The sequence below is a fragment of the Molothrus ater genome, chromosome 5 (genome assembly GCF_012460135.2).
Source record: "Molothrus ater isolate BHLD 08-10-18 breed brown headed cowbird chromosome 5, BPBGC_Mater_1.1, whole genome shotgun sequence".
NCBI classification, from domain to species: Eukaryota; Metazoa; Chordata; class Aves; order Passeriformes; family Icteridae; genus Molothrus; species Molothrus ater.
Genome location: NC_050482.2, coordinates 12648047 through 12673742, shown reverse-complemented (window position 1 = coordinate 12673742; position 25696 = coordinate 12648047). Strand labels below are relative to the sequence as shown.

Below are 25696 nucleotides of genomic sequence, written 5' to 3'. Positions count from 1 at the left end.
GCACCTTTGAAAACACAAAACTGAGGTTCACAAAGTTGATACAAAGTCTCTCAGAGTCAGAGCCCATTGCAATAAGTAGCAGTGACACAGATGACTGCTGTCAGAGGCTGGGAATGTGTACACTGAGAATTCTTGGTAATAAAAGGACCAAGCAGCACTCACATGAGCATCATGTCACAGCACACATGGCAGGGTACATAGAAGGCACTGATGTGTGAACATAATACACCACTAAATTCAGTTTTACTTATTTGTGACAGAGGAACTGAGCATCTAAAAATCTCAAGTGTTTCTGGCCCAAAGAAATTCATTACACCTGGTCTCTCTACATGTTTTTTAACCAGACCTAATCTCCTGCACCAGTTCTGATACTGCAAAGGCAGCTACAAGTGGAGAAGACTCAGTAACAGTCTGAAGAAGCGGAGAAGACTCAACAGTAACACTGTGTCATTGATACTCTGCTCCACAAGAAAAATCCTGAAGATGTCCTTTAGCAGACCACATTTTACTGCTTATGTTGTTAGATCTAACATGAACTAGGGACTTTATTTTCAAGCATTTCCTAGTCAGTACATGAATGTTTTCTTCTCATCTTAAATCTCAAACTCTTCTGTGCTGAAAACACACATAGCAACTGATTTTTAGCAAACAACAGCTGGATGGAAATATTCTAATAAACCTAAGTTTTACATCAAGAAAGGTTTCACTTACCAGAGTCCCAAGTGTCCAGATGAGAAAGCACCCTGGGGTTTGAAACCAAAATCAGTGTGTTTCATATGCAATACTCTAAAGGCTTTCATAACACCACTAAAAACTCAAATGAGCCTTTGATCTTTCAAAGACAGCTAAAGACATCTGAGAACAGTACATGTGACTAAATGTAGTAAAAATACTAGATAGCATTAAAAAAATTCTGTCTAGGTTGCACGAGCATGACTTCACATCTACCATAAATTCCCTAGCTCTAGAGGCCTGTATTTCAGATCATGCTGTAGAGATTACAAGGATTTCAATAACTGATTTTCATCAGGATAATCTTCTTTAAAGATATCTAATCAGATACCTAAACAACGAATTAAATGGCACATTGATTCCTCCAACATATTTGTGCAAAAGGAGAAGGGGTAAATTTAATATAAACCAGTACGTACTTTTTGGCATTTTCAAAAATATTCCTCAAATATGCTGAGGTTCTTCTCTCCTCTCTCTGGTTTGTAAAACAAACAAAATTCCCAAAATTAACAAAACAGAAGACCAAATGAAATACTCCCTGACGGAATGAAGATCAGAAATTAATTAGGTTTTCTCTTTGAATGGAGATAAAACATAGTGGAGCCTCACACCATCTTCCAAGTGCCCATGCTCTCACACACTCACACACATGTAAACCTCACAACAATACAGAGTAAGATCTGCTTTTCTTTAATTTCATGCATTATTTTAAGAGAAAAAAACTTACAGGCAATCACCTTAGGTGAAATGACTGCAAGTCTTTGCACTCCTGATAATCAGATTCCCATTTACTTATCTTCAAAATAAAAAAGCAACTTGTTCATGCTTGACGTTAAAACCCCCATTTCAGAGGCAGCTCTGGGGAGTTCCAGTGCCTCAGCTCCAGTGGCTCTCACTCACCTCTTCTGAAAGGTTGCGCCATTCCCTCCTGAGCACCTTACTGTGGTAGTGCAAGTGTGGCTCTGCATACTTCACACTCTCCAAGTTTGAGTTGAGTTTCTCCCAGAAGCCTTTGGAGTTTTGGAACTGCAAAGTGTTGCAGAGGAAGCTTGAATATAGGCTGCCCTCTTAGAGAAATACCTCATCACCCTCCCACTAAGTGACTGCAAAGACATGTGATTAGTATAAAAACAATCTAAGTGAAAAAAGTTAAAACAAAGCATCAAAACTAATTTCTTTTGATGGAATGGCAGTGGTAGCACTCACTTGACTTGAGGTCAAGATTTGGTGCCTGGGAAGGAACAAGTATTTCTGGGTCACAATTCATCTGACCTATTTACATGTTTGAGATGGGAAGAGCTGCACCCCAGACTACACTGGCCATATTGTCTAGACTTCCTCTGGCTGTAAAAAAGGGCCTTAGGCTACTAACTTAGATGTAAATGTTTACATTTGGTCAAATAAATCCCATTTGAGGTTTCTAGCAGTTCTAAATAGAGGAATAACACCATGGCCACAACAGCTGCAGGATGCCACTAGTTTCAAGCTGCATTAAGACTTAGATTGCAAACATGCATTTACCATCCTCAAGTAACAGTGCTTCATCCCAGAAAAGAAACAAAATCCAAAAATTTCCATAGCAGTTCTAAAGCATTTTACTCTAGTGCTAAAAGTAACCTAAACTCAGCTGTGAACAGAGAGGAGGATGAAAATCTAAACAAAACTACACAGGTTTCCTAAGCTAGTTCTCGGACTGGGTATAAAAATTTGAAGCTGCTGTTTATAAGGGAGGCAAGATGCAATGGGGGGCATTGCTGAGGAAGAGATGAGATTAAGGCAGTTCTTTTTGACAGTTTTAAAAAACAAGAGATGGTACAAGCTTTTCTTGCCCCTCTTAATAAACATTATCTCCCAACACAGACACTACAGTAACAACATTTGAATAAAGAGAGCTTTGAATTCACAGTATTCCTCCACTTGTACTAACATACTGGATTTTGCTTCTCCTCTCAACTATCCTGCAATAACAATAACCTTAAAAGAAAACCTCAAAAGGAAGAAACCACTTCCTACTATAAACTATAATTTGTCAAGGAAAATAAATTTCAAAGATTCAATCCTGCCAGCCACTTTCCTCTTGCTGCCAGTGCCTATTGTCATTTTATTATTGTAGCTGCAGCAGAGACAATAAATCTTGGGTTTTGCTTCATATTAGTTATACTTAGCAACTGCAAACTAGGGTCACATATGGCACCATATGTTCACTCTGTTGGACCTAAGTCATGAGATCTACAACCTACTGCTGCAGAATGTTGCCTAAATGTTACCCGTAGGAAATCAGAGAAATGTTAAATACAGCATAAGGGTATCATCTAGTGACCAATCCATGCAACAGCACCACCACTGCAATTCTGTGTTCAGGCCACACTGGACTTGGATATGTGGCAGGGGGAAGCAAGACAGCAATTTTCTTTCATATAAGAAATCTCTAACAGGAAGTGGTAGGCTTGAGTGTTGTCTGCTTTTAATCCCAAAAAAATGCACTGTATTAGACCTCAGTAAAAAGTCAAAAGTTTGAAGTAAAGGAATTTTTCAATTAAATCTATTATTTCTTGAGGATCACCAGGGTAAGGACTAAAAAGAGAAGGCTTCTTCATCTTAGGTGCTTACTTGGGAGACACTTCTAGAGAGTCAAGAAATAACACCTAAGCATGACACTTAAAAGACATTGTATTACCAGAAGTCAAAGCAAGGCCTCATCAGTTTGCAATACTCAAAAAGCTCCCATGAAGCCTTTCAAAGGTAGTGGGTTTTTAACTGAAGATAGAGAGCTCTCTGCTACACCCTTGGAAAAGATGTGGGGTGACAACTGCCTTCAAGAGGCCATGTCTCTCTGGACTGCAGTGCAGTGTCTCCCCAGCAGGGATGGCATTCAGGGGGTGTTGTAAAGCATCATTCTGCACCCCAGGGGCTCAGCACAGCACAAGGGAGAAACTCTTTCCTGCTGCTCTGACAATTTCTTGCACTATATATTTTCACTCTTCCCCTGGACCTCCTCCTATTTTCTTTATCTCCCTTCTTCCCCCTGCCTTCTCCCTTTCCAATTGAACTTATTTCTACCCTGCAAGTTTAGTTTGTGCTTAAAAAGGGGGGGAAAATTAGACTTATTAATTGCAATCCTTATGTAGAGCTTTTGGACAACTGGACTAACTGTTCCCCCTTTCTAAGTATATCTTAATGAACAAGAATTTAGTCATAAAAACTCCTGATACCCAAACAGAACAATTCTTTTCATGTGAATATGGACATAGCCCTCCCAAAAGCTCTCAACAACTCATGGACTTGAGAACTCCAAAGAGTTCTCAGAGTAACAATTAGGCATTTTTTTTTTCTGAAATGCCATAAAATCTCTGCAACAAAAATACTACTTGTAGAACCAGGTCTGTCACCAGGGTCTGACTCCTGATGCCAACAACATGCACCAACTGAAACACCAACTGACCACTTAAACTCGAGCTGTGGTGGGTTTGTGACACTGCTGTGCTACAAAACAGCCAGAGCATTAAACTTTACCCTGTGCATTAGCATCTTTGTCCTCATGCAAGAGTCACAGCAATTTGCCATCAAAAGTAGCAGGAAATATTTGTCTTTAGCTCAACTCTGACCTTTTCAATCTGTTTAGGTTTCAGACAGAAATAGGAAATGAGTTCCACAATCAGGAAGTATAGCTGCTAAAGGCATGTGCCCCCAGGGGCTTGAGGTTCAATCTCAGACAAATTAAAGTCCTGCTAACTTTGACCTCAGTGAATTACAGGGATTATCTGCACACAAATTTTCTCAAGATCTGATTTCCCCAGGTGTCCCAGTTCTCAGGGCAGCCTTTCCAAGCAAAGCCATGCAAAGCCCTATTCCCTGACAGCAACCCTATGAATGTGTGCAGCACAGCTGTGATGCACTGCTGCAGAGTGAGAGAGCAGTGGCAATTTCACTGATTTTAAAAGGTTTTGTGAACAGTGATGTTTTATGACTAATTATAAGCACATCTTTAAAGAGCTACAAGGAACAACATTGTCATGTATCCAGAGTCTCATCCTATGTGTTGCTGGTGTGTCTAAACTCCTCACTCTTCCCCTTAGCTCTCCACAACAAACTGCTTATTAAAATTCTCTTTCAGATTTTGTAGGGGAGTGCTTAGGAAAATTTCAAGAATTTCTCTAAACTGGAGCTGAGGGAGTGGAATGGGAAGACAGGAAGAATCATTCACGCTGTTTTCAACGGAAAGGACAATTTCCTACCCAAACAACCTACCCTGCTCTCCCCATCCAGCCCACTGCCCTTTCCAGGCTGGGAAAATAGACTTTATTTGTCTAGATTGAGTAGCCAAAGCCCTGACATCAGTGCAATCACACGATGCTCTGGACAAAACAAAATGAGAGGGTCATAAGCCATCCACACCAATGGGAGCACAATGCAATTGCCATCCAAGTGGGCATATGTAGACATGTGGAAAAATCCTACTTGTCTGTTATGCCACCTCTGCCTTCAGCTACCAAAATCATAAAGTGAAGCAGTATCAATATGATTAACAAGAATTAATTTGGGGATAATCCTCCCTGCTGAATAAAGGTGTCTTCAGAAAGGGAAAAAAACCCCACCATCTTTGAGTCTGATTAACTGATATTTTAGTAAATCCATAAATCCTTTCCAACAGGGCAATTTTCTGTTCACATCTATTTTTGGATAGGTCTGTGGGGATACTGCTGCATTAATATTTAGCACACCTCCAACCCACAAAAAAAGCAGCTACTAATCTGCAAGTACAAATGTGGTTTTATACTGGAACTTACCTCTAACACAGGTAGAGAAATGATGTCTGTGGCACATATTACTCCAGGGACAGACTATAAATACAGAAAAATTATTTATAGTCTTACAATTTAGCATAGAACATGGGGCAGCTAATCTCCATCACCCATTTCCTCCAGGAAACTAGCTAGCTAGCCAAAACTGTGCCCTTATTTTTAAGAAAAACAATATATTAGAACAGTGTCACAGCAGAGAAATTAAGACACTATTTGCTCTAACTGTAAAATCTGGCTTGAAGTTATTTTACTTCTTCAAGCTTACTTGTAAATCTTAACTCCACTGATTCTGTTTGTCCTGGAAATAAATGCATGATTTTGCTGGTTAAATTTATTCTGTATTCATTATAAACCTCATGTGATAAGGACTAAATTAATACTTCATTATGAAAACTGAGATATTTAACTGTCCATTCAATTAAAATAACTGTTCTTTGTTTTGCAAATGCTTTTATTTGTTGACAAAAAATTTGCCTTATGGAAAACACCAAAAAGGGTAAGACTTGGCAAACTAAAACAGGCATAAAGCACAGGCATAAAGGTATCAATTTGTAGCATATCTATGAAAAGGTAAGACACACAAGCTATAGGCTGTACTGAGGGATAAAAAACCAGACCCTCTACCTATTAATTAAAGTACCAGCTGTTATCTCACCCCAATCCAGTCATGCAGTGATGTGTAGGGCAGGAGTTTATCCAGGTTCTGAGTTTCTGGACACATTCTGCAGTACAGGGAGGCTGAATGTAATGTGAAAAGATTTATAAGGGCAAGATTGTATGAACTATCAGTTAACAAGAGTAGCCTTCACTGTTCCTTATCTGACACTTCTTTAGGGACAAATCCTGCTGCTGTCTCTGAAACAGCTTCCTCCATTGTGGAACTGGTCCCATTCTGTGCACAAAAGGAGGAAGAGAAGTCCAGATGGCTGCAGGGCTGGGTCAGCTGCTTGGCTACAGCTCAGCACTGCAGGGGTCCTTTGTACAAAGACTCTGCACTGGCTAGACTGAGAAACTACCTATTACAAGAGAGTATCATGATAAGCCAAATCCTTCTGAAAAAAATGGTTTGGGCTAGAGCTAGAGGAGAATGGAGCTGAGGAGACAATCTCCAGAGACCTAAAATAATGATAAATCCATTTGTTCCATTAGACAGAAGAATGCATTTGAAAAGCTTTACTGCCAATCTGAGTTTGAGATGTCTATGCACTTCTAAACTACTGATACTGTCTCTTAATGCACAAAATGCAGGTTAGTTAATGCAAATCATAACCAAAAAGTTCAGAAATAAGAGTCAGTTTGTACTGCCATGGCCTCTCCTTAGTGTCAACTGGAGTATGCAGGAAAACTCAGAATGCAAGAAAAGAAATACCTACCAATGATAAATTCTTGAATGGGGTCAAAAGAGTGACATGTTGACAGGTTCTCAGAAATCCACCGAATAATCTGTCAGAATGAGAACAGGGAGCTTGTCACATCTCTCTGGTTAATCAAGTGTTGTAAGAGAGTATAGAAAATTTGGTTCTGGTAGCTGACACTTTGCATGGAGTAGTGATAGTGACACAGATGCTTTCAGGACAGCCTGGACTGATAACAGGGGTTTAGGGCAGCCCAGCTGATGAGCCTCTTGGCACTGCCAGGTGAATCAGGACCTCTCTTTGGCTGATGCCATTCATGCCCTGCTCCTGCCTTGTATAAGACACCAGTCACTGGAAAAAAATTTAGAGGAAGTTCTTTTCCCACCTGCATTTCCAAGTCTTCTGTGTGTTGGAAGTAGAGCAGGGCACAATGCAGAGCTGCCAGTCTCTCACAGTCTCGTTTGCTCTTCTGTAGGAGCTGCAGCAAGGCACTGTCACTGATGCTCACATGGTACAGGCTTCCTGCACTGCAATCCAGGACTGCTGACACCCATGGGCACCGGATGGAACAGTTTTGTAGCGTGTCAATTCTTGCATCCTCACCTGAAGAACATTGGTTTGAGAACAAAAAGGAGTAAGAACATAAAATTTGCCAGCTACCAGTATTTCTCCTAAGATTCCTAGGCCCCCAGCAGTAAGAAAGAGTCTCCCTCTTGCACTACCTGCCCTGGTAGTATACTGAAGAGGAGTAGGAATGGTGCTGGCTCCATAAAGAAAGCAGATAAGGAGTACAGTCCATACTCAATTCTCTCCTTCCCTATTGCTGACACAGAGAAGGTGTAGAGATCTCAGGCTCACAGTGCTGCTCCAAGGCAAATCAGAGTACCTTTGATGGAACAGAGCAGAGCACAACGACAATAGCACAAGTTGAACACTAGAATTAGCACCTATTGCTACAGCTTGTGCAGGTCAGAACTGCTCACATGCAGAAGCATGATACAAACTTCTATTGGTGCATCTCTTGCCATCAATCCAAATGGCCAGAACAGGCAGGTTCTGCTCTACAATTATTCACTGAAGCCTCAGACCAAAATCATTTTATTTATGTACCGGTGTTCGCCACCATGGTACCATACAGGTACTGTATTTCAGAGCCCTTGCATCAGAGAAATCAGGCCCACCATCCAGCAGTGATGCTTTCCACTCATTTTTAGCAGGACAGTATTTCATTACACATACAAAACAGGTATTAGCTTCCTATGATGCTGCCCCTGCACCAGTTTCCACAATTTATGTCCCCTTCACCCAATCAGAACAACAGATTTCTGTTTTCAAACAAAGGCACCCCACTTCCAAAAATAAACCACTTCCCACAAAGACGTGTTTGTTGGAAATGCATTGGAAATGAAGTAACACGGATCTCAGATGAGACTCTAAATTAAATTGCATCAGCCTGATCAGGTGAAGGAAACACAGATTTCCTTTCCCCACACCCTCCAAACACACACATTTAGAGCAACTCAATTGGAGGAAGGAAATGTAAAATCAAATTTACATCTCATGTGAAATTTGAAAACAGTGGAGGACCAAGAACATGGGCAAAGCTAGGGGAAGGGAAACTGCGAAACCAAGGCAGAGAATTTCAAATTCAGTGAAAGGTCTTCTTCCATTTCATAACAAGCAAGAAGTATGAAATACATAAAGTATGAAATGCCAGTTCAGCTTCTCTTTCTAAAATGGAAAGTAGCAAAAATGTCATTTTTTGAGTATCCTTCCTTTGTCAGAACACTATGCAATAAGGAAACATTGAGAAACACAACTTTCATGTAAAGAGATATGAACAAGTTTCCACAACAACAGTTAAATTACTTAAAGCAGTTTTACTATACCTGTCAGAAACAAACTATAGCACAGCATGTCAGGATGTTGAATGTTCAGAAGGTGCAGGAACTGGCCAGGCAAATAAGCAGCCACATAATAGTCTATTTAAAGAAACAACAGTGGTCAATTTAGCACTTGATCACTTATTTGCTTTAAGAGGCTCTTTCACATGATTGGCTCACTTCTCTGTGAGGAATTGATTATATCTAGGAAATACAAAAGGAGTTAATTAAAAGCTGCTGTTGTATTAACACAGGAAACACTAGCAGTACATTTGGGTTTCCAGGGTAGGATTCAAGAAACTTGAGATACTCAAGAACTCAGCAGCTGGTGTCCAGCACGGATTTTGAGGCAATTTCAGAGGAAGCTGCTTACTAATAGTGAGGTATTGCAATATCAAATGCCAAATACAAAAGGCAAGCAGAAGAAAAGCAGCAAAATAACACTGCTCCCTAAAGCCAAGAGAAAAAAAATCCTTCCTCCCAGAGAAGAGTTAGCCATTTGTCTCCACACTACACAGAGAATGGCAGTCACACAGGAAAGTAACACAAGTAACCTACCAAGATTCATAAAAGCCACTTCCTTCAATTGATGAGATTCTGTTCTTTCTAGAGAAACTGTAAAAGTTTTGTTGTAACCTGAGGGGAAAAAAAAAACTTTAAAAATCTCAAACAATAAACACCATTTGTTACAATCCACCTACGACTTTATAGCTAGAAACTTCTGCAGTTCCCACAGATGCAAACAGGGATCTTTTAGACTGCTTTATGGGGTTGTCTGCACAGACAGATTTAATCCATCCTGAACAGAGTTCCTGCACACTTAGTAGACTGGCACCTACACAATGCAGTTCTTTAGTGTGTGAAAACTAGCCATGCACTGCCCAGCCTACATTTGTGTTTAGAGAAGCACTCCATCCCAGAGCAAGCTTGTGCTCTGGGATAATAAATACCTTTCTCCCAGAAAAACCCAAACACAAATCCTTTATATAGCTGTGTTTCACATTTTGGTGATCTTTCAATTGCTTTAAAGAATTTCCACTTTGTTTATCTGCATACCCTATTGCTCTAATTTAGTTCAGCTCAGTTTATACAAAGGCCAATTTCAGACCTGCTGTGTTTGCATGGGCTTTGCATCAGCACAGCTGTTGTTTTAATCTAGACTTCTACCACACTTCTGGCACCCAGTAAGAATGACACAATGCCCTCAAATTTGCTCTGAGAAAAGCTGAAGATTCTAGTAACTAATGGTGTCATGATCAGGATGCTACTTAATAATGCATGGAAATTCAATGTAAGATCCACAGTTTACAGAATCACCAAGAAAAAAATCACCAACAGCAACACTACAGAGGCAGAGGTGTCAAAAGATACAGTTTTTCATACAAAATACTGACTGAAGTTAGCTTGCAATGCATCAGTACACTCCCCATCACCACTTTGTCACTTGCCAGCATGAGCACATGCAAGCTAAAACCAGCACTGCAGAATTCAACTGCAACATCGTGACTTCTCTGTTTATGCTGCAGTGACTGTTTTAACAGGGGTGGGAAGCTTCCAGCCAAGATTACAGAGGCTGCAGAATAAACTGAACTTCTTAAATGTCTTCAAAATATGGTTTATGGACTGCAAAATGTGAGTAATGGACCCAATATACCACTGATTCTGTGGGTCACTGCAGGACCATTACTAAAATTCTCTTGTACAACTGATGAATCTTACATGAACCCACAAACAGCTCTGCACCAAACAACTCCATTCCACAGAGGTCATTTCAGACTTAGCTAGTCAGTGTCACCATATTTATCCCCAGTTTCTTCCTAGTACAGATCAGGCCATGGTTGGCTCCAAGCAATCCAACAACTCTTTGGCTACATGTCAGGTGTGTCTGGGGAAATCAGGCCCTCACAGCAGTGCAGTGCAGTGTGTCACACCCAAAAAGGACTTTTCCCAATTTGTTAATGCCTCAAGAACACAAAAAGGTAGTTCACTCAATCCCACAGTATTCCAGCAGCAAGCAAAGCAACTTGTATGTGCAGCTATGACCTATGAGAAGCATCCTGACACAAGAAAGCAAACAGTTAAGGTAGAACAGAGACACAGTGTGCACTTGAACACAGTTACTCCATAGTATGCAGCTTCTGCAGCTTCTCAGTTGAGAAATAATTTGCCTCTCTGTTCATGTATCAAGTAAGAAAATCTTGATAACGAGAACTTTTATTCTGATTGGAATAAAACAATGTCCTTTATTATTTTAAAACAAAGGTCTTAACTTTAAGAGCTTGAGCACCACTTACACAGCAACTATTCTTAGAGTCAGTGGGTGTTGCACCTCTTGCTGTGAAAATGACACATTGAACTGGAATTCTAAACAGACATTCAAGCTAAGAGCTGTTGGCTCTATTTCCCATACAAATGCCTTATGGCATAAGTACAACACACCTGCAAGCTCCCACAGATTTCATTGATGTCTGGGCTCAGCATGCCGGAAAGTCTGGCTAGAAATAAGGGACCAAATTAATAACCATTTACAAGGCCACTGGTTTGAAGCTACTCACTCAGCATCAGGCAGGAAGCCTACAGCAGGAAAGCCAAAGCTAAAGGCAGCTGTTGTCTTGAAACACCAGCCACAGTAGCTTATTGTCTGCAGACTTTGGTGGGTTTTTGTTTTGAAAGGCATTCTCTGACTCTTTCAGCACACTGTCATTCTCCAAAATAAAGCACAGTAAGTTAACAAGTTAGTCTTACCTTTATGTAGAAAATATATGGAGTATATGATCTCATGAGGAATATCAGAGACTAGACTACAACACACACACAAGCCTCCTAGAAAGACAAAATAGGGAAAGAAAATTAACTTGTCCAGCTGAATATCCAGACATCTTTATACCGCACAAAACCAAATCAAGACTGTTTCAAATTAGGAACTAAAAATAATTCTCAAAAAAAGGTAAAGATTACAGGAATATCTATTATGGACTCAATTCATCATCTACCTAATGAAATAAAACCAAGAAAGAACAGAGGAGGCAATCTGGCACAATGGAAAGCTGGGTCCTGTCATGGCCAGCTCCTTCTTTTACAGGAAGTACATTTTAGCCCTTTCCAGGAGAAATCATGCTTGCAGCCAGAACACTGATCAACCCTTTCTCTCCACAGACTGCCTCAATACAGATATTTTGTGTTCAGGAGCTGTCAGATATGCTCAACAATATAATAAAACACCATTTCTTTTCTTTTCAAGTAATCTCATATTGGCAGCAGCATGAATACACTACCAAAGCTTTCTCACACTAGAAGTGATAGCCACTTCTCCCCTTTCCAGCCCAAAGAACTGCTATTACCTTTTTTAGGAGAGAAGTCAGTCCTTGAGGCAAGTTTATTTCAGCCAGGGTACTGCATACAGGAAGGTTTCCCACTCTCAGAATAATTCTAGATCAGATTGCTCCTGTTATGACCCACTGGATGGTAACCCTGCTTTCATCTCTCATAAAAACTTTAATCCCCTTACTCTGATGCCTTGGCATTCATGTTAAAAAGAGCTTCCAAACCACATTATCCCAATACAGCTGGGATAGGTCATCCACAAATACAACCATTCACCTTTTACCTTTATTGGAAATTTATCATTTAAAAGAAGAAAAGAAAGTAATACTAATACAGGTACTGTTCTGTAAAAAATAAAAGGCTGCGTATACAAGTTATGCAGAAAATGGCACAGTATGGAAAAAGCACAAGTACAAAAAAAGCACAGGTACCCAGTTACTTTATTTGATTAAATGCCTTGGTATTTCACACCACAAGGCTGTACCATAGCTGTGATACAGATATGGCTGAGACAGTTCTTGTTTCTGCCTTCTGGTGAAGGTAACTGCTTTCTTAAGGTGCAATTTTTCTTTCTGCTTATTCTTAGCTGACTGAACATGGTTTGATACAGTTTTGCTTGGATATTTGAGTCATCCAGACAACAGACAGGGCATTTTGCCAGAGCCCTTGGCTTCTATCAGAACATGCATAATTTTTAAAGTAGCAGCATCAGGACTCATGAGGAAGACTGGAGAAGTTCCAGCAACCCACTGGATTGCTGTTTTATTATCAAACAGCTCCCTTCCAGAACTGCAAATTTCCTTCTTGTATGCTGGAGTCTTCTGCATACACTGCTCTGTAAATTGCACAACAGGCAAGTGAGTGTGCTCAGACTGAAGTGTCAGTGGGCAATGTGCAAGCTGACCACAGAAACTGCAGCTCTGGCAGACTATAAATAGGATGTGCATCTTTCAACTCAACAATATTGCTCCATGTGTCAACAAACTGAGCTACAAACAACCGGAAATAACAAATGGTGCTTTGTTAATGCAGACAGAAACATGGCAGCCTCAGACCAACAGGTGTCCGAGCAAAGTTATATCTGCCACAGTCCTGGCAATCCCAGCAGAGCAGCCAGACACTAAGAATACATCACAGACTCCTTTCCTACCCTTAGCAGAGCTCTCTGCAAATTAGAGCTGGGTTGTGCTGCTGCAGGGAAAGCTTATTAGCCAATTGCAACTGTATGCAGAGCCAGGTCTACCATACTACCCATTTCAAAATCATTTGCAAACAGTAAAAGCTGTAGCTGAATGCTGCAAGGTGAGAAGACTCATGTGAGGATATACTTGGATGGATACTTATCTTTCCAGAAATAAAAGGGAAAAAAGATCTTGACCACAAAGGTTAAAAAAAAAAAAAAGGAAGAATTTAAAAATAAAATTCTACTCCTATTCAGGAAAGAGCAGTTACAACTCTGGCACTTGACAAAGTCAGCCCATTGAGACTGTAAGAGTGTAAGAGTCACCTATGATATACAGAAATTAAATTTTCTCTACAAAACTTTAACTAAATTCCTCATTTCTGTTCAAGCAAAAACTCAAGACATGAGGCTGTAACAGCATCTCAACAAAGCATCCAAATGTCACAACTCAAATACAACATTGCACCAGGGCATTTTTGTCTTGTTGTACTGACTTAGGAGGGACTTGCCTCATTTAACCTCAGCCATCCAAACATCTCTCATTTAGACTCCTGTTCAGCAAACAAAGAAATAGGGATTGAGTCATCCTCTGGAGATGCCTATTTCTTGAAACATAGTCCAGATGCCTAAATTTCAGGGGATAGTTAGCTGATGGGAATCCAGTGTCTATGACCTCTTACTACTGCATTTTTTTAATATTGAGCAAATTTAATTGAAAAATATTTCTAAAGTACTAAGAGAAAACATAACAGTACAGTGTTTATCTAATAACCACTGAATTCTGGGCATGCCAAGTTAATTCTGAGACTGGAACTGCTTGATCTCAGCTATTCAAGAATTACGTGGGGGTTTTTATCTGGAGAGATTTTGTCTGTGCTGAGTGTAAGGAACAGAGCTACTTTTTTCTGCTGCAGAAGTTTGAGAAAGGAGAAGTGATTTCATTCAGAGTTCAGACTGGCAGGAGCCAATAAGAGTTTTATTAAATGGGAAATTGTATGGAATATTCCAGTTTGAAGTTTTGCCAATTACACTTTGCCAGGGATGTCTGAATGGTACAAGCAGGGATACTGGCATTAATATCAGAGCTGTGCTAGCAGGCCCACAGCAGGCACAGTCTGCTCCACAAAGAACTTGCAGTCCACTTTTGCAAATCACCCCTGAGGCACAAAAGGGAACCTTTAGTGTGATTACCCATAGTGGTCTTCAACAACTAGATATGGTTTTAGCACCAAAATAGCTTGGTCCAAACTGTTAGCTACCAGAAATGGGTTATGCAAGGTAATCCTCAGTTTTAAGCAATATTCAAGGCCAAGCCACATACAGTAATCTCATTTAAGTGCAATTGTCAAATTATCTGTTTTGCAATAAGTGCAATGAAAAGCACTTTTGCTTTTGCTTTAGAAAGGTTCCACACAGACTTTAAATACTGTGTCACCAGACAGAAAAAAACCATTTTACTTCACAGTAACTAAACAAGAGTCTTGTTGGAGGATGACTGAATTTCATCCTAAACTCAAGGAGGTACTTCAGCCCCAGAGGAGTATAGGTTTTAAAAGGAAACATATATATAAATAAATAATATTTTCTATTATTGTACTAGCTGTTTATATAACAAATTGTCTTGCTAACAGAGAAAAACCCTAATCTACATTTGAAAGATAGATCTTGGCTTTCTCTTACTTCTAATTGCTTCCCTCTGATCTTTAGAAGCATGCAGTTTGCCTTGGTAAGAAAAAAAGTCCATGTAAGGAAGCTGTACTTCACTTGATTTGCACTAATGGTCCTTTCAGTGCAAGTGGCAGACAGCTCAGCAGTTCACTGTGTGCACAGCAGGCTTTGGGGAGGGACAAGTACAGCCTCTCCTGCAACACTTCCCTGTACAACTCTGCTGACCAGTCACAGGTCAAACAGACACCATCTCTGCCTGCCTGGATGGTCTAACACAGAAAATGACTGTGATGAACAGATACCTCTTGAGACCAGTTTTTAATCCCAAAAAGCTCATGGCATACATTAGGATGGAGGAACACTCCAAACTCCTAAAGGTTTCAGAAACATTTTAGGTTTAAGTTTAAGGAATCATATGTATACCAAATCCCTGAGTAGCACATGCCATGTTTAGTATCACATACTTGGACCTTCTAAACACCACACACTATCAGCAATCCAAAGCTCTTAAAGCCTGCATTGCACACGCTCTGTGTACATATGTCCCCTCTGTAACACAAATATATACTAGATCAGAAACCCAGACAAAACCTTCCTTGAATTTACTTTCTAACATAATTGTGGTCAGCTTTAACATTAGATTGCTTTAATGTAACACACAGCCATGCTTTGGTACCTGCTGGGTTCTGAAACTGCCAAGAAAATGCTAAGGTGTTCTTACACTGAGATATTTCACTGGTACCAGTTCTTTGCAGTTGGGCTACCAAAAGGTTTCTGGGTGACTGTTTTATTGTTAGTAGGTTGATATATAAAATCCTGGGTACTTCAGCTCAACTTCACTGCAGCTTTCAGAAGGTAAGAAATTTATTAATAGTAATAAAGCACAGTTGCCTTCTCCCTCTCCCCACAGTTACCTGCAAAGTATGCTCTAAAGGAATACAAATCTCACACTCACATTATAAATTTTTCTATTTTTGTGTGTTTTCCAATATTTTATGAATAAATCCAGTAATCAATTAGGATTACACTGCATGATAATTACTAGTGGAGGTAATTTTGACCATACTTGTATTTATTCATTACCTGCTTTACTTGTGAAAACCTGAAGGTTTTTCAAAGATTTAGATGCAACATCTTGATCTTGACAGTAATCATATCCAAAATTCACAAGTCTATGAGCAAATAAAGATCACTAAGTAAATCACTTCATCCAAAGAGATTTATCACAACAAAAAGATCACCAGAACAGTCACTACGTAACCAAAATATACTAATTAAATTATAATCAAATGTTCTGTAATACAAGTTAAATTGGGCTTTAACCAATTTGCTCAATGCTGTTAGAAACAAGAATCCCAAGACTGCACACTGTTATCCACCAATTTTGAACATGCCTGACAACTTCATATTCACTTACTGCACTGCCCAACCATTCCTATACTTTGAAGTGAAAGCAAGTTGTCATGACATGCTGGAAATCCAAATACTTCTGACACCTAATAACTCAAAGGTTTTGCAGACTAACTGTACAGCCCATGGCTGTAAAGCTACATTTTAATCTGTAAAAAGGACACTACTTTCAGTGGAAATAGTGCAAAGGAAAAGCTCAAAATCACACTCACGTGGACCTTGTTATACCATGATATTTTCAGTCTCATGCTGCCTGTGTTTCAATTGTTTTACATATTTTTAAATCTACAAGGCCTATTTTCCCCCTGCAAAACATGCAGCAGAAGATTGTAGTCAGTCTGCTTCGGTTTTTTTTGTTGCAGGGTGTTTTTTTTATTTGGTTGTATTTTTTTCCAGGAAGTATTTTGATCCTGTAGGGATTTTCCCCTTGGTCTTCTGCAATAATTTTGAAAACCAATAAAATAAAGTAAAATACAGCATTGAAGCTCTTACAAGAGCTGTGTTCTTTCAGCACCAACTGTAAGAGGACACAACCTGCACATGCAGGAGCACCACACTGAGCCTTATGCACAGCACTGAGACATTCTGAGACCGCAGTTGGGGCAGGGTGGAACTAAAACACCTCCAGTTACTGATACCTGGCCTGACAGCTCTGCCCCCACTTTTTATTCACAAAAATAAATGGGCCCTTTTGGAATGTGAAGACAGATGAGGGTTGTGACAGAGTTAAACCATCCTGACTAGTTTTTTCATCCAGTTAAAAGGGAGCCCTCAGGAGACAAGCTCAGATGCAGTCATGTGCATGGCAGACACAGAATCAGACAAATCTTCATCTTTGGAAGTGCAGGCTGCTGGAAGGAGCATGCTGGAGGAGAACAGAGTACAGGCAGTGTCTTCACAGGCCATAAAAAGGTGCTACTGGTTTGCTTAACTGCCCAATAAAACTTGCAACAGCAATTAAAATGCAGAGCTTCCTTTGACAGATATTTTAACATCACCATTAAAATCTGCCCAAGGTTAAAGCAAATTAATTTAAATAGGTTCAGCATACTCAGAAGGTTTAACCTATAGCTAGCTCTTCAGACAAATAATTTTTTTAAATGGCACTAAGAAGCAGTCAAGGATTAAATTACTTTTTACAGTTGACCCCGATGAGAATAAGAACTGGAGGCCTGGGCACAGTTTTCATGTTATTCTCATGTTCCAGTGCCATGTAGGCAACTGCAAACAAAGATATTGTGGTTTGGACAGATTTTACTAAGGTTTGTAAAATGGAGCATGTATAATAAATTACCATGTATATTGAAAGGAAAGCAAACCAAAACATTAAAAAAACAAACAACTTACTTTAATTGTGTGTCATTTACAGCAATATCCAGGTGTGATTCCAACTGTTAAATAAAAAGGAAAACAAACTTGTTCTTTACAGAGGTCAATATACTATGTTTAGTATTTCAGACCAGTAAAATGTGTCATAGTCACATTTCACCAGATTCAATATTTTAACAAGTTTATTTATCCTCCTCTAATCCTTACAGTCATTAAAAAACCTCCATAAAACAGATACTTAAAAAAAAAAAAAAGAAAATAAAAGCCACTGGAACAAAGGTCTAGTAAGAATCACATGTTGTAATTTTTATGTTCTGGTTTTTGTATTTTGGCTGCAACAAATGTTCCTGTCTCACTTAAAACTGACAGAAAATCACATGGTTTCTTTGTCTAGTGCACTTGCTAAGCCTGCTTTTTCAATAAGTGAGTATAAGTTCAGTACAGTCATGAATGTCACTTACTGCCTTCTAGGTCAAAACAAGGTAATTCCAATAAAGTTACCTTACTGTGGGGAAAAATCTGAGTCTCACTGAATATATTCTTGACAAGAAAATAATGCAAAAAAATCCTAAAAAACTCCAGTTTTCCTTTGAAAAAGTTTCAACAATGAAAAAGACAAAAGATCTCTGTACCAGTACCTGGAAAACATAATTACATCCCACTGTAAATAATAAATTATTATTTATAATAAAATACTCAGAACTTACTATTGAATTAAAATTTTCCTCAGGATAAAACTGGACACACCTTAAAGTACTCTTTGATTCCTGGAATTAAAAAGAATGTGTTTTGTAAGTAAGAAAGGATATTATACAGACTGGGAAGTGACTGGATACTCAGCACCATTCTTCACACTCAATCTGCTTTGCTAACAGATATGCAGAAGTTAGGGGACAAAAGAATTTAAAAACCACATATAACCCCTCACAACAGCACTGTGACATGTTTCCTTCCTGTCCCAGATCATTATCTGCCAATCATAGATAATTGCTCTTGTGGGCTCTCATTTAAGCACAGCAATAGGCGTCTCACACATTTTAGAAAGTTAAAAAAATGTTTTTCCATATCTACCTATATGGCAAAAAGAATTGCATCTTGCTTTAGTCAGTTCAAAATGGGTATCTCAGAAACAAAAACATAAATATATTTCTCCATCACAGTTCACTTCCTGTTATTTCCTAACATTCACTCTTCTCGTGGCTAAGAAGAGTAAAAAAATTTTTTTTATTTTATTTACAGAGAATGCATCAAGTGCAATTAGTCCCTCAGACAAAATAAAAAACCCAAACCCTGGGTTTTTTTGAGAGTTTCAAAGCTTCTTGCCAAGAACCTGTCCTCATTTGGTCTCTCAGTAAGTCTGCACACAAAATACTTTCTAGATGTGAATCCTCTAGAAGACAGGCATTATACTCACAGCAGTTTTGGATAGATTTAGATACTTTTGAATAAAAGACCTTTCTAAAGCAAGAAAAAAAAAATTTAGCAAGCCCACCTTTTTTATAGAAAGCACTAAGACCAGTCTTCTTGTAATGTACCAAGCACAACAGCAGCTACAGCAAATTTGGCTTTTGCTTTAGGTTATTTGAGGCAAGAACAAGAAAGACCATCCTAATGAAAACAAACCCCTACTTGCTACTCCACACTAAAAACTTCACTGTCACTAGACAGGCAGGAAGAAAACTGCAAGAATGACTTTCAGCTCACCTTTGGAACAATGTAGAAGAGTCTTTGCTCCATCATATCCCACTGTGCCCAAACGAGGTCATCTACAACTTTGGCTCTTGGAAGCTGACCTGACTTTTGAATCACCTACAGGGAAAGAATAAAAATATTAGAAGCCATCAAATAAAGTTTTGCAACAATTATGCACAGTCTGTGCTTTAAAGAGAAAAGCAGTGCAAGAACACACACAGAGAGCAAGGAGGTTGGAAGGAACAGGCTCCTTGTCAGCAGCATGAAGTCCACTTTTGTTGTGTGCAAGGTGCTCAGTTTAAAGAGATCAGAAGCACAGTTTTCAGAGAACACCTACTAACAAATCTCTTCTTCCAGTCCTCCTTGCTTGCAAGAAATTCACCACTTAAACTGCTCAAAGTGAACAAAGAATAGCAGAGGCACCCTTCCTCAGAGAGGAGGGAAATACCACAGTCAGTTCAGAACCAGCTACATTAACTGCTGAAGGGAATGTGTCAGCTCCAAAAGAGATTTCTGTCTGAAGTCTCAGCCATGTGAGAGAGAGGGCTGGAGTAGAGAAAAGGCTAGTACTGTGGAAAACTCCTGACACTGTATACATGCACTTGCATGATACAGGGAGATTTCATGTCAACCAAAACAAATCTGTTTGTCAGAAGGACATCAGATCTGTTTTCTGATTGTACTTAAGTCTTAACTGCACTACTGTAGTCTAGCATATAAAATACATCTGCTTGAAGGGTCATGACAAACTGAGAAAACCACCAAAGATTGCAAAGGGACAAAAATCAGGCCCTTAACTTTTCCTTCAAAGCCTACATTCACCTCCATAACACAAAACACTGGCTTTCATGACACAATCATTTACAATATTGGACATTATTTTGTTATATTATTAGACAAGTGCTCATTAACAATAAGTCTTTCAAGAAGAACATTCACAATTTGTTGACAAATTCATGTTAGAAAAAGAGATGAGGGGAAACAAAGATTGGAACATTCACTGTACTTGGGCTGTATCTAAGTTTTACATCTTCTGTTCATTTGTTTTTTTAAGTAAATCCTCTACTGGGTTCACACAGAGTCACAACAGACAAGATTAGGAAGGCAACTCTAAAAATATTTTAAATGGTTGCAAATATTTAAAATAGTTTTAAAATTAATAAACACTATATTTACTCCTAACTTCTAACACACAGAAACATTCAGCAACACATAACAAACCCAGTAAAATAAAAAAATTTCCTCAGAGATTACAAGGTGTAAAGTTTTTCAATCAGCTTTGTGGTCATCTGCATAAGCTGCCATAGTAATCAATGCTTTCTTTAATAAACTTTGTGTTGCCCAAGCATAAGACAAAAAATTTCAAAACTTTCAGCTAAATTAATTAAAGTAAAAAAACCCTCAAAATCAAAGATTTTTGAATCTTACCACTTTGTGTTCTTCTTCTGCAACAACATGGATGTCAAATTGTTCAATATCTTTAAAATAAAATTTTAAAAAATCATTACAAAAAAAAATTTAAATGGTTTTATACAGCTTATTAAACAAGCTCACCTCTTAGAATTCTGTAAGAACACTTCAGGGCCAGGAAAGTTCAACTCCAGTGCAAGAGGAAATCTGTGACACATGAGCACAGGTGCCTACACAGAGACCTGGAGTCTCTTCCTTTCCTGAGCTGAGAGTGGCCTCAGTCATAACCCCTCATGGAAAGAGTTCCCTGCCCACCTCAGCACAGCCCAGGCTTGAAGAGCAGTGACTCTTGTCACTGCACTGAATGTGCCCAACCAAGCCAAGGAGCACCCATGGAAAGAAAGAGTCTGCAGAGCTGCCTGCCCATGCCCAAGACCATCCCTGACCTGTTTCACCTCTTGCCATGAACAGCCCTTCCCACACAAAACTCCTGGAAGTTATCCACAGCTGGCCTGCATGAGAAGTGCAACACCCACCCAGCAGTTGTTGTGTTTCTGATTTAGCTCTGTCCACCTAAGGCCACCTTCCCAAGGTTGGTGTCTAGCTCAGGGAAGATGGGTCTCTCCAAGGGGATGGAATAAGAGATCTCACTCTATAATAAGTTGGGAAAACCCAGTCTTTTCCAAATGTCCATTTTATCCATTCCTTGCCATTAGATTAGGTGAACATACAATGTTATCTGAATCCAAGGAACTATTGCTCTATTCTTGTCCCACTTCCCATGTTAAATGACATCTTTTGGTCAATTGATTTGCTCTGGATTTATGTAGGCAGCTATAAGGAGTCTATTTTAGCTTTTTTAGAAATAAAGATAACTGATGAATGCAAGAGCTAAGCAACTAATTGTAGATAAAGATGGTCATTCTGTTAACATTGGAAAAATATCTGGTAAATGATACAGTTTTTGAAAGACCTTTGGAATACCTGGAATAACTCACACCCTTCTTTTTCCTGGTTTTTTTTTCCCCAGTAAAAGTCTACCAAAAATACAAACTATGACAATCATCTTGAAGTAAAAGAATGACAATGTACTTTGAAAATATTAACTCACATTTATCTTCTGAAACTAGCAAGAGACGACTTTCTCTAGAAGCATTTCTGCCTTCAACTGGATAAAGAAACTATACAGAAAATGTCACAGTAAGTAGTAAAGTAAAGAAGTAAGTAAAAACCAAAGTAGTTTAGAACATTTATCTAAAATGTTTTGGGGTTTTTTAGCTGGGTATTTATGTATTTTTCAATTTAATCAGACACACTAATGATATTTAATTAATAGAAATAGCTGTTATTACATACTAATAGTCACCAGTCACTATAATTGCAAACTTTGGAAGACTGAAGAGAAATAAAAAAGTAACCTTCGTGTTGGAGAAATATTCTATACCAAACATTTTATGAAGTTTCATTTTATGACATTTTTTTATTTCTCTGAAGAAACAGGGGACATTATCTCTGTAACAGCTGCAAGATAACATGAGATATTTCTGCACTAAACCATGGCTTCTCTCTAGCATAGCAGATTAAAAAGGCTTATCTTCAGATTAGTTGGATACTTTACCTGTACTCGAACACAGCTATCCACAGCCTTTAGCACTCTCACATTATTAATGGGATGAATTTCGATTAGCAAGGTTAAATACTTAGACACTGCAAAAAGAACATGTTTTAGATAATATTCTTTGATGTAAGCAAGTTTGTTTTTTAAACAGAAATACCTGAGAAAGCAAGCAAAAAGGCCCAATACTTCAAACAGTATTAAGAAATCCACTTGCAGTACCTGACTGTAAGAGCTGAGTTGCTCTTTCTTCCTCTGAGTATTGACAGAAGCTGACTGCTGTGGGAGGAGAAAACATCAACACAACCACAGTGAGTGTGCATATTGGACATTAATCTTATCAAATATCCTTGAAGAATGAGCATCACAATTCTTTTACCAAAACATGTATGCTAAAGGAACATCAGAAGCTCTTCTAGATGTAGCAGGTATGCACAAATGCAGGAGCAGAAAGTGAACAGAGGGGCAGTGTGTCTTAGATGTTTTAATAAAATTGCAATATTGTCACAGCTGTGTCTTTATGTTGTTACCTACATTATCTGATTTTGGATCCACAGAAATTAATAAACTGCTGTAGGCCACACATAGGTTTAATTAACATTTAATTACATTTAAGTAATTCTAAACCCAAATGTATCATCCTACTAAACTAAATCTTGACCAAAAAAATCTAATGATAAAGCACATATTTACCCAATAAGGTCCTTTCATTGTTGACTGAACAGCTGATTATGTGCAGATTCTTCTCAAACATATAGAGGTGCTGCAGAGAAAAACACAGTAATGTTAAAAACTGTGCTTTTTCGAACTCCATAAAGGAAACCATCTAATTGCTTCTTAGGAAAACACTGCTGTCCCACAGATTTTAACTTTAAGCCCAGAAGAACCACATTTCAAGTTTCAATTGTAATAGTTGTCCTTTTTCTCATGGTTTTTTTTTTTTAATGGTTCTTTCGAGCTCTACGTTGCCACTAGAGCAGCATAGCAGACCATTATATAAATACAAAATTTCACTCATTTCTGACTATTATGGGGACACCTTCAAAAACTTGTTGTCATGATTTTACTTACTGAATTGCAGTGTGTTCAGTTTTAGAATAAAATAATCTCTTAAAATGGTATCACCAAACAGACCAAGAATAAACACATATAAAGAAAACTCCAAACATTTACTTCTTGGCACATGTGTGCAATATGAAGAGAAGTGGAAAGGACTTGTTTAAAAGGTTGTTTAGAAATGAAGATTGCAGACATGATGCTTTACTACTCTCAACCTTTCAGAGGTTCTGCAACGTGGTGCATTTTAACACTACTGAGAATCATTCCAATACCTCATCTTTTCTGTTTCCAACAAGGACACACCCCTTAAGCACCTAACATACTGTGTTGCAAAGCATCAAAATCTGAAACACTGCAGCACTGTTGTCACCAGAGAGAAACCTGGTATTGCTCTCACCTCGTTTTGTTTCGTTTGAAGATCATACAATCCAATGTGAGTGTTTCTCTGGTTTCCCTATAGATGAAAACAAATTAGCACTAGCAATATAAATATACACAAAGTTAAGCACTGGGGGTTTTTTTCCTACCTCCCTGTTCTCCCTGCCCCTTGACACACACCCTCACACACTTCCTTGTCCTATATATAAACAGGCAGTTAATTATCTAATTCCAAGAAAGCAAATTCTAATTCCAAGAGAACAAAGATTTATTTTTTTCCTTTTAGAACTAACACATGGGATAAACCTGAAATGTGGCCAATCCACAGCCCACAAACCATTGCATAAACCTAATGCCTCTCTCTCACTTTGCTTCTAAACTGGTTTTAGTCACAGGCAATAGGGCCAGGAAGAGAGATGTCTGTACAAGAATCAATAGGGATGCTCTGGCCCCTGGAGATTTAAGGCTGGAATTCTGAACTTCACCAAACTGGTGGTCAAAAGGGAGCACAGAAGCATCAAACATCACCAAAAATCAGCTCCCAGTGATCTGGCTGTAGCCTGAAAAAGGATTTCAGGTCTGCCTTAGGAAGTCAGTTTTTGAAGGCTAAGTATTTTATAAGCTCACCATTAGCTTTCTGCCTTTGAAGAGTAACATAATATATATCCTTTCCAGCTTACTGATAAATAATATATGATGATTTTGTTCGAGGCACTTAGAAATGTTTGGGACTACAAATCAAAACTTTACTACTTCTTAATTTTTACCATACCTTAAATTTTCCAAACATATTAAAAAAGAAAATTCTCCTTTTCAGCATATACTAGATAGCAAATCAAACTGATGTGTATTAATGTACTCTGGGTATGGGCACTAAATTGCTAAACTACTGACATTAAATCCAGCCACACAGGCTTCTACTTCCACAGTGAGCTTCATTGTTTTTAACAATTGCTTAGGGGGAGAGGGCAGAGATCTGTGGTTATTTACAAATTTATGGCATCGTGCTTTGTGAAGTTGAAACAAAAGCCTGAGTATTTGCTTCCTAAGGGGTCTATTTCTGAGTGTGTCATTATTGTTGTAGCAATGACAAAAGTCTTTGACTTCTGATTTAAACAAGGAAAACAAAATGTCTTTATATTAAGACACAGGCTCCAGGCCTCCTAATTTAAGATTAAGCAAGTGGTTTCACAAATAACTATTTTTTTTCAAGTGTGTTTGAAATGTTAACACCATCTTACTCAGAAACTGAAAAATACATTTTACAGGACTGGTAACAGAGCTACATCAATGCCCATGACTAGGCATAAACTAGGACACTTGTTTTCAAGTGCACTCTGAAGATACTTGCATTACCTTGCAAATGGAATTCACTTCTGTTAAAAACATCTTCCTTTACATTAACTATTAATGTCACAAAATATAGACACTGTCAAAACCACAGTACAACACAATACTCTAAAATAAGCTTGAAAATAAAACTCAGTGTCCACTTTCCCCTGGTTTCACACAGAATACACTTGACTGTCTCTCACTTAAAAGACAAAGGTTGTTTTCTATTTGTATCCATGAGGAAACAAGGCAGGCCAGCTCAGTCTAGTTTACATCCTCCCAAAGAACAGGCTACAGTGGCCAGTTACCCTAAGCTCCACCAACTGCCTTGGCCAGATCCCTACAGACTACAGTGGCAGCTTCAACACCCAGCATGCAGGCACACACCTACATTTAGACATGTGAACCTTGAGCTACAGCTCATCCCTTGTGCCAGCTGCAAGAGCCTAAGAGCACACAAGGCAGTTACACTGTCAGAGGCCCAAAAAAGCTTAGTGTGAGATTCCACAGGTGCTACAAATCAG

General features: G+C 38.8%; 1 protein-coding gene across 1 annotated transcript in view; it reads right to left on the bottom strand.

The window, feature by feature from the left end:
* Nucleotides 1-25696, bottom strand: part of GSAP (gamma-secretase activating protein) — a 44897-nt gene that overhangs the window by 14452 nt on the left and 4749 nt on the right. Inside the window, exons 3-22 of the mRNA XM_036400925.2 lie at nt 23860-23916; nt 23097-23166; nt 22626-22682; nt 22407-22495; nt 21900-21969; nt 20807-20856; nt 19391-19495; nt 18394-18453; nt 17705-17748; nt 16031-16119; nt 11518-11595; nt 9331-9408; nt 8779-8871; nt 7275-7492; nt 6908-6977; nt 6190-6272; nt 5520-5573; nt 1633-1758; nt 1152-1207; nt 712-743 (exon numbers count right to left, since the gene is read on the bottom strand). Of these exons, the coding sequence (XP_036256818.1) occupies nt 712-743; nt 1152-1207; nt 1633-1758; nt 5520-5573; nt 6190-6272; nt 6908-6977; nt 7275-7492; nt 8779-8871; nt 9331-9408; nt 11518-11595; nt 16031-16119; nt 17705-17748; nt 18394-18453; nt 19391-19495; nt 20807-20856; nt 21900-21969; nt 22407-22495; nt 22626-22682; nt 23097-23166; nt 23860-23916 (1579 nt within the window). The remainder of the gene's footprint in view (nt 1-711; nt 744-1151; nt 1208-1632; nt 1759-5519; nt 5574-6189; nt 6273-6907; nt 6978-7274; nt 7493-8778; nt 8872-9330; nt 9409-11517; nt 11596-16030; nt 16120-17704; nt 17749-18393; nt 18454-19390; nt 19496-20806; nt 20857-21899; nt 21970-22406; nt 22496-22625; nt 22683-23096; nt 23167-23859; nt 23917-25696) is intronic.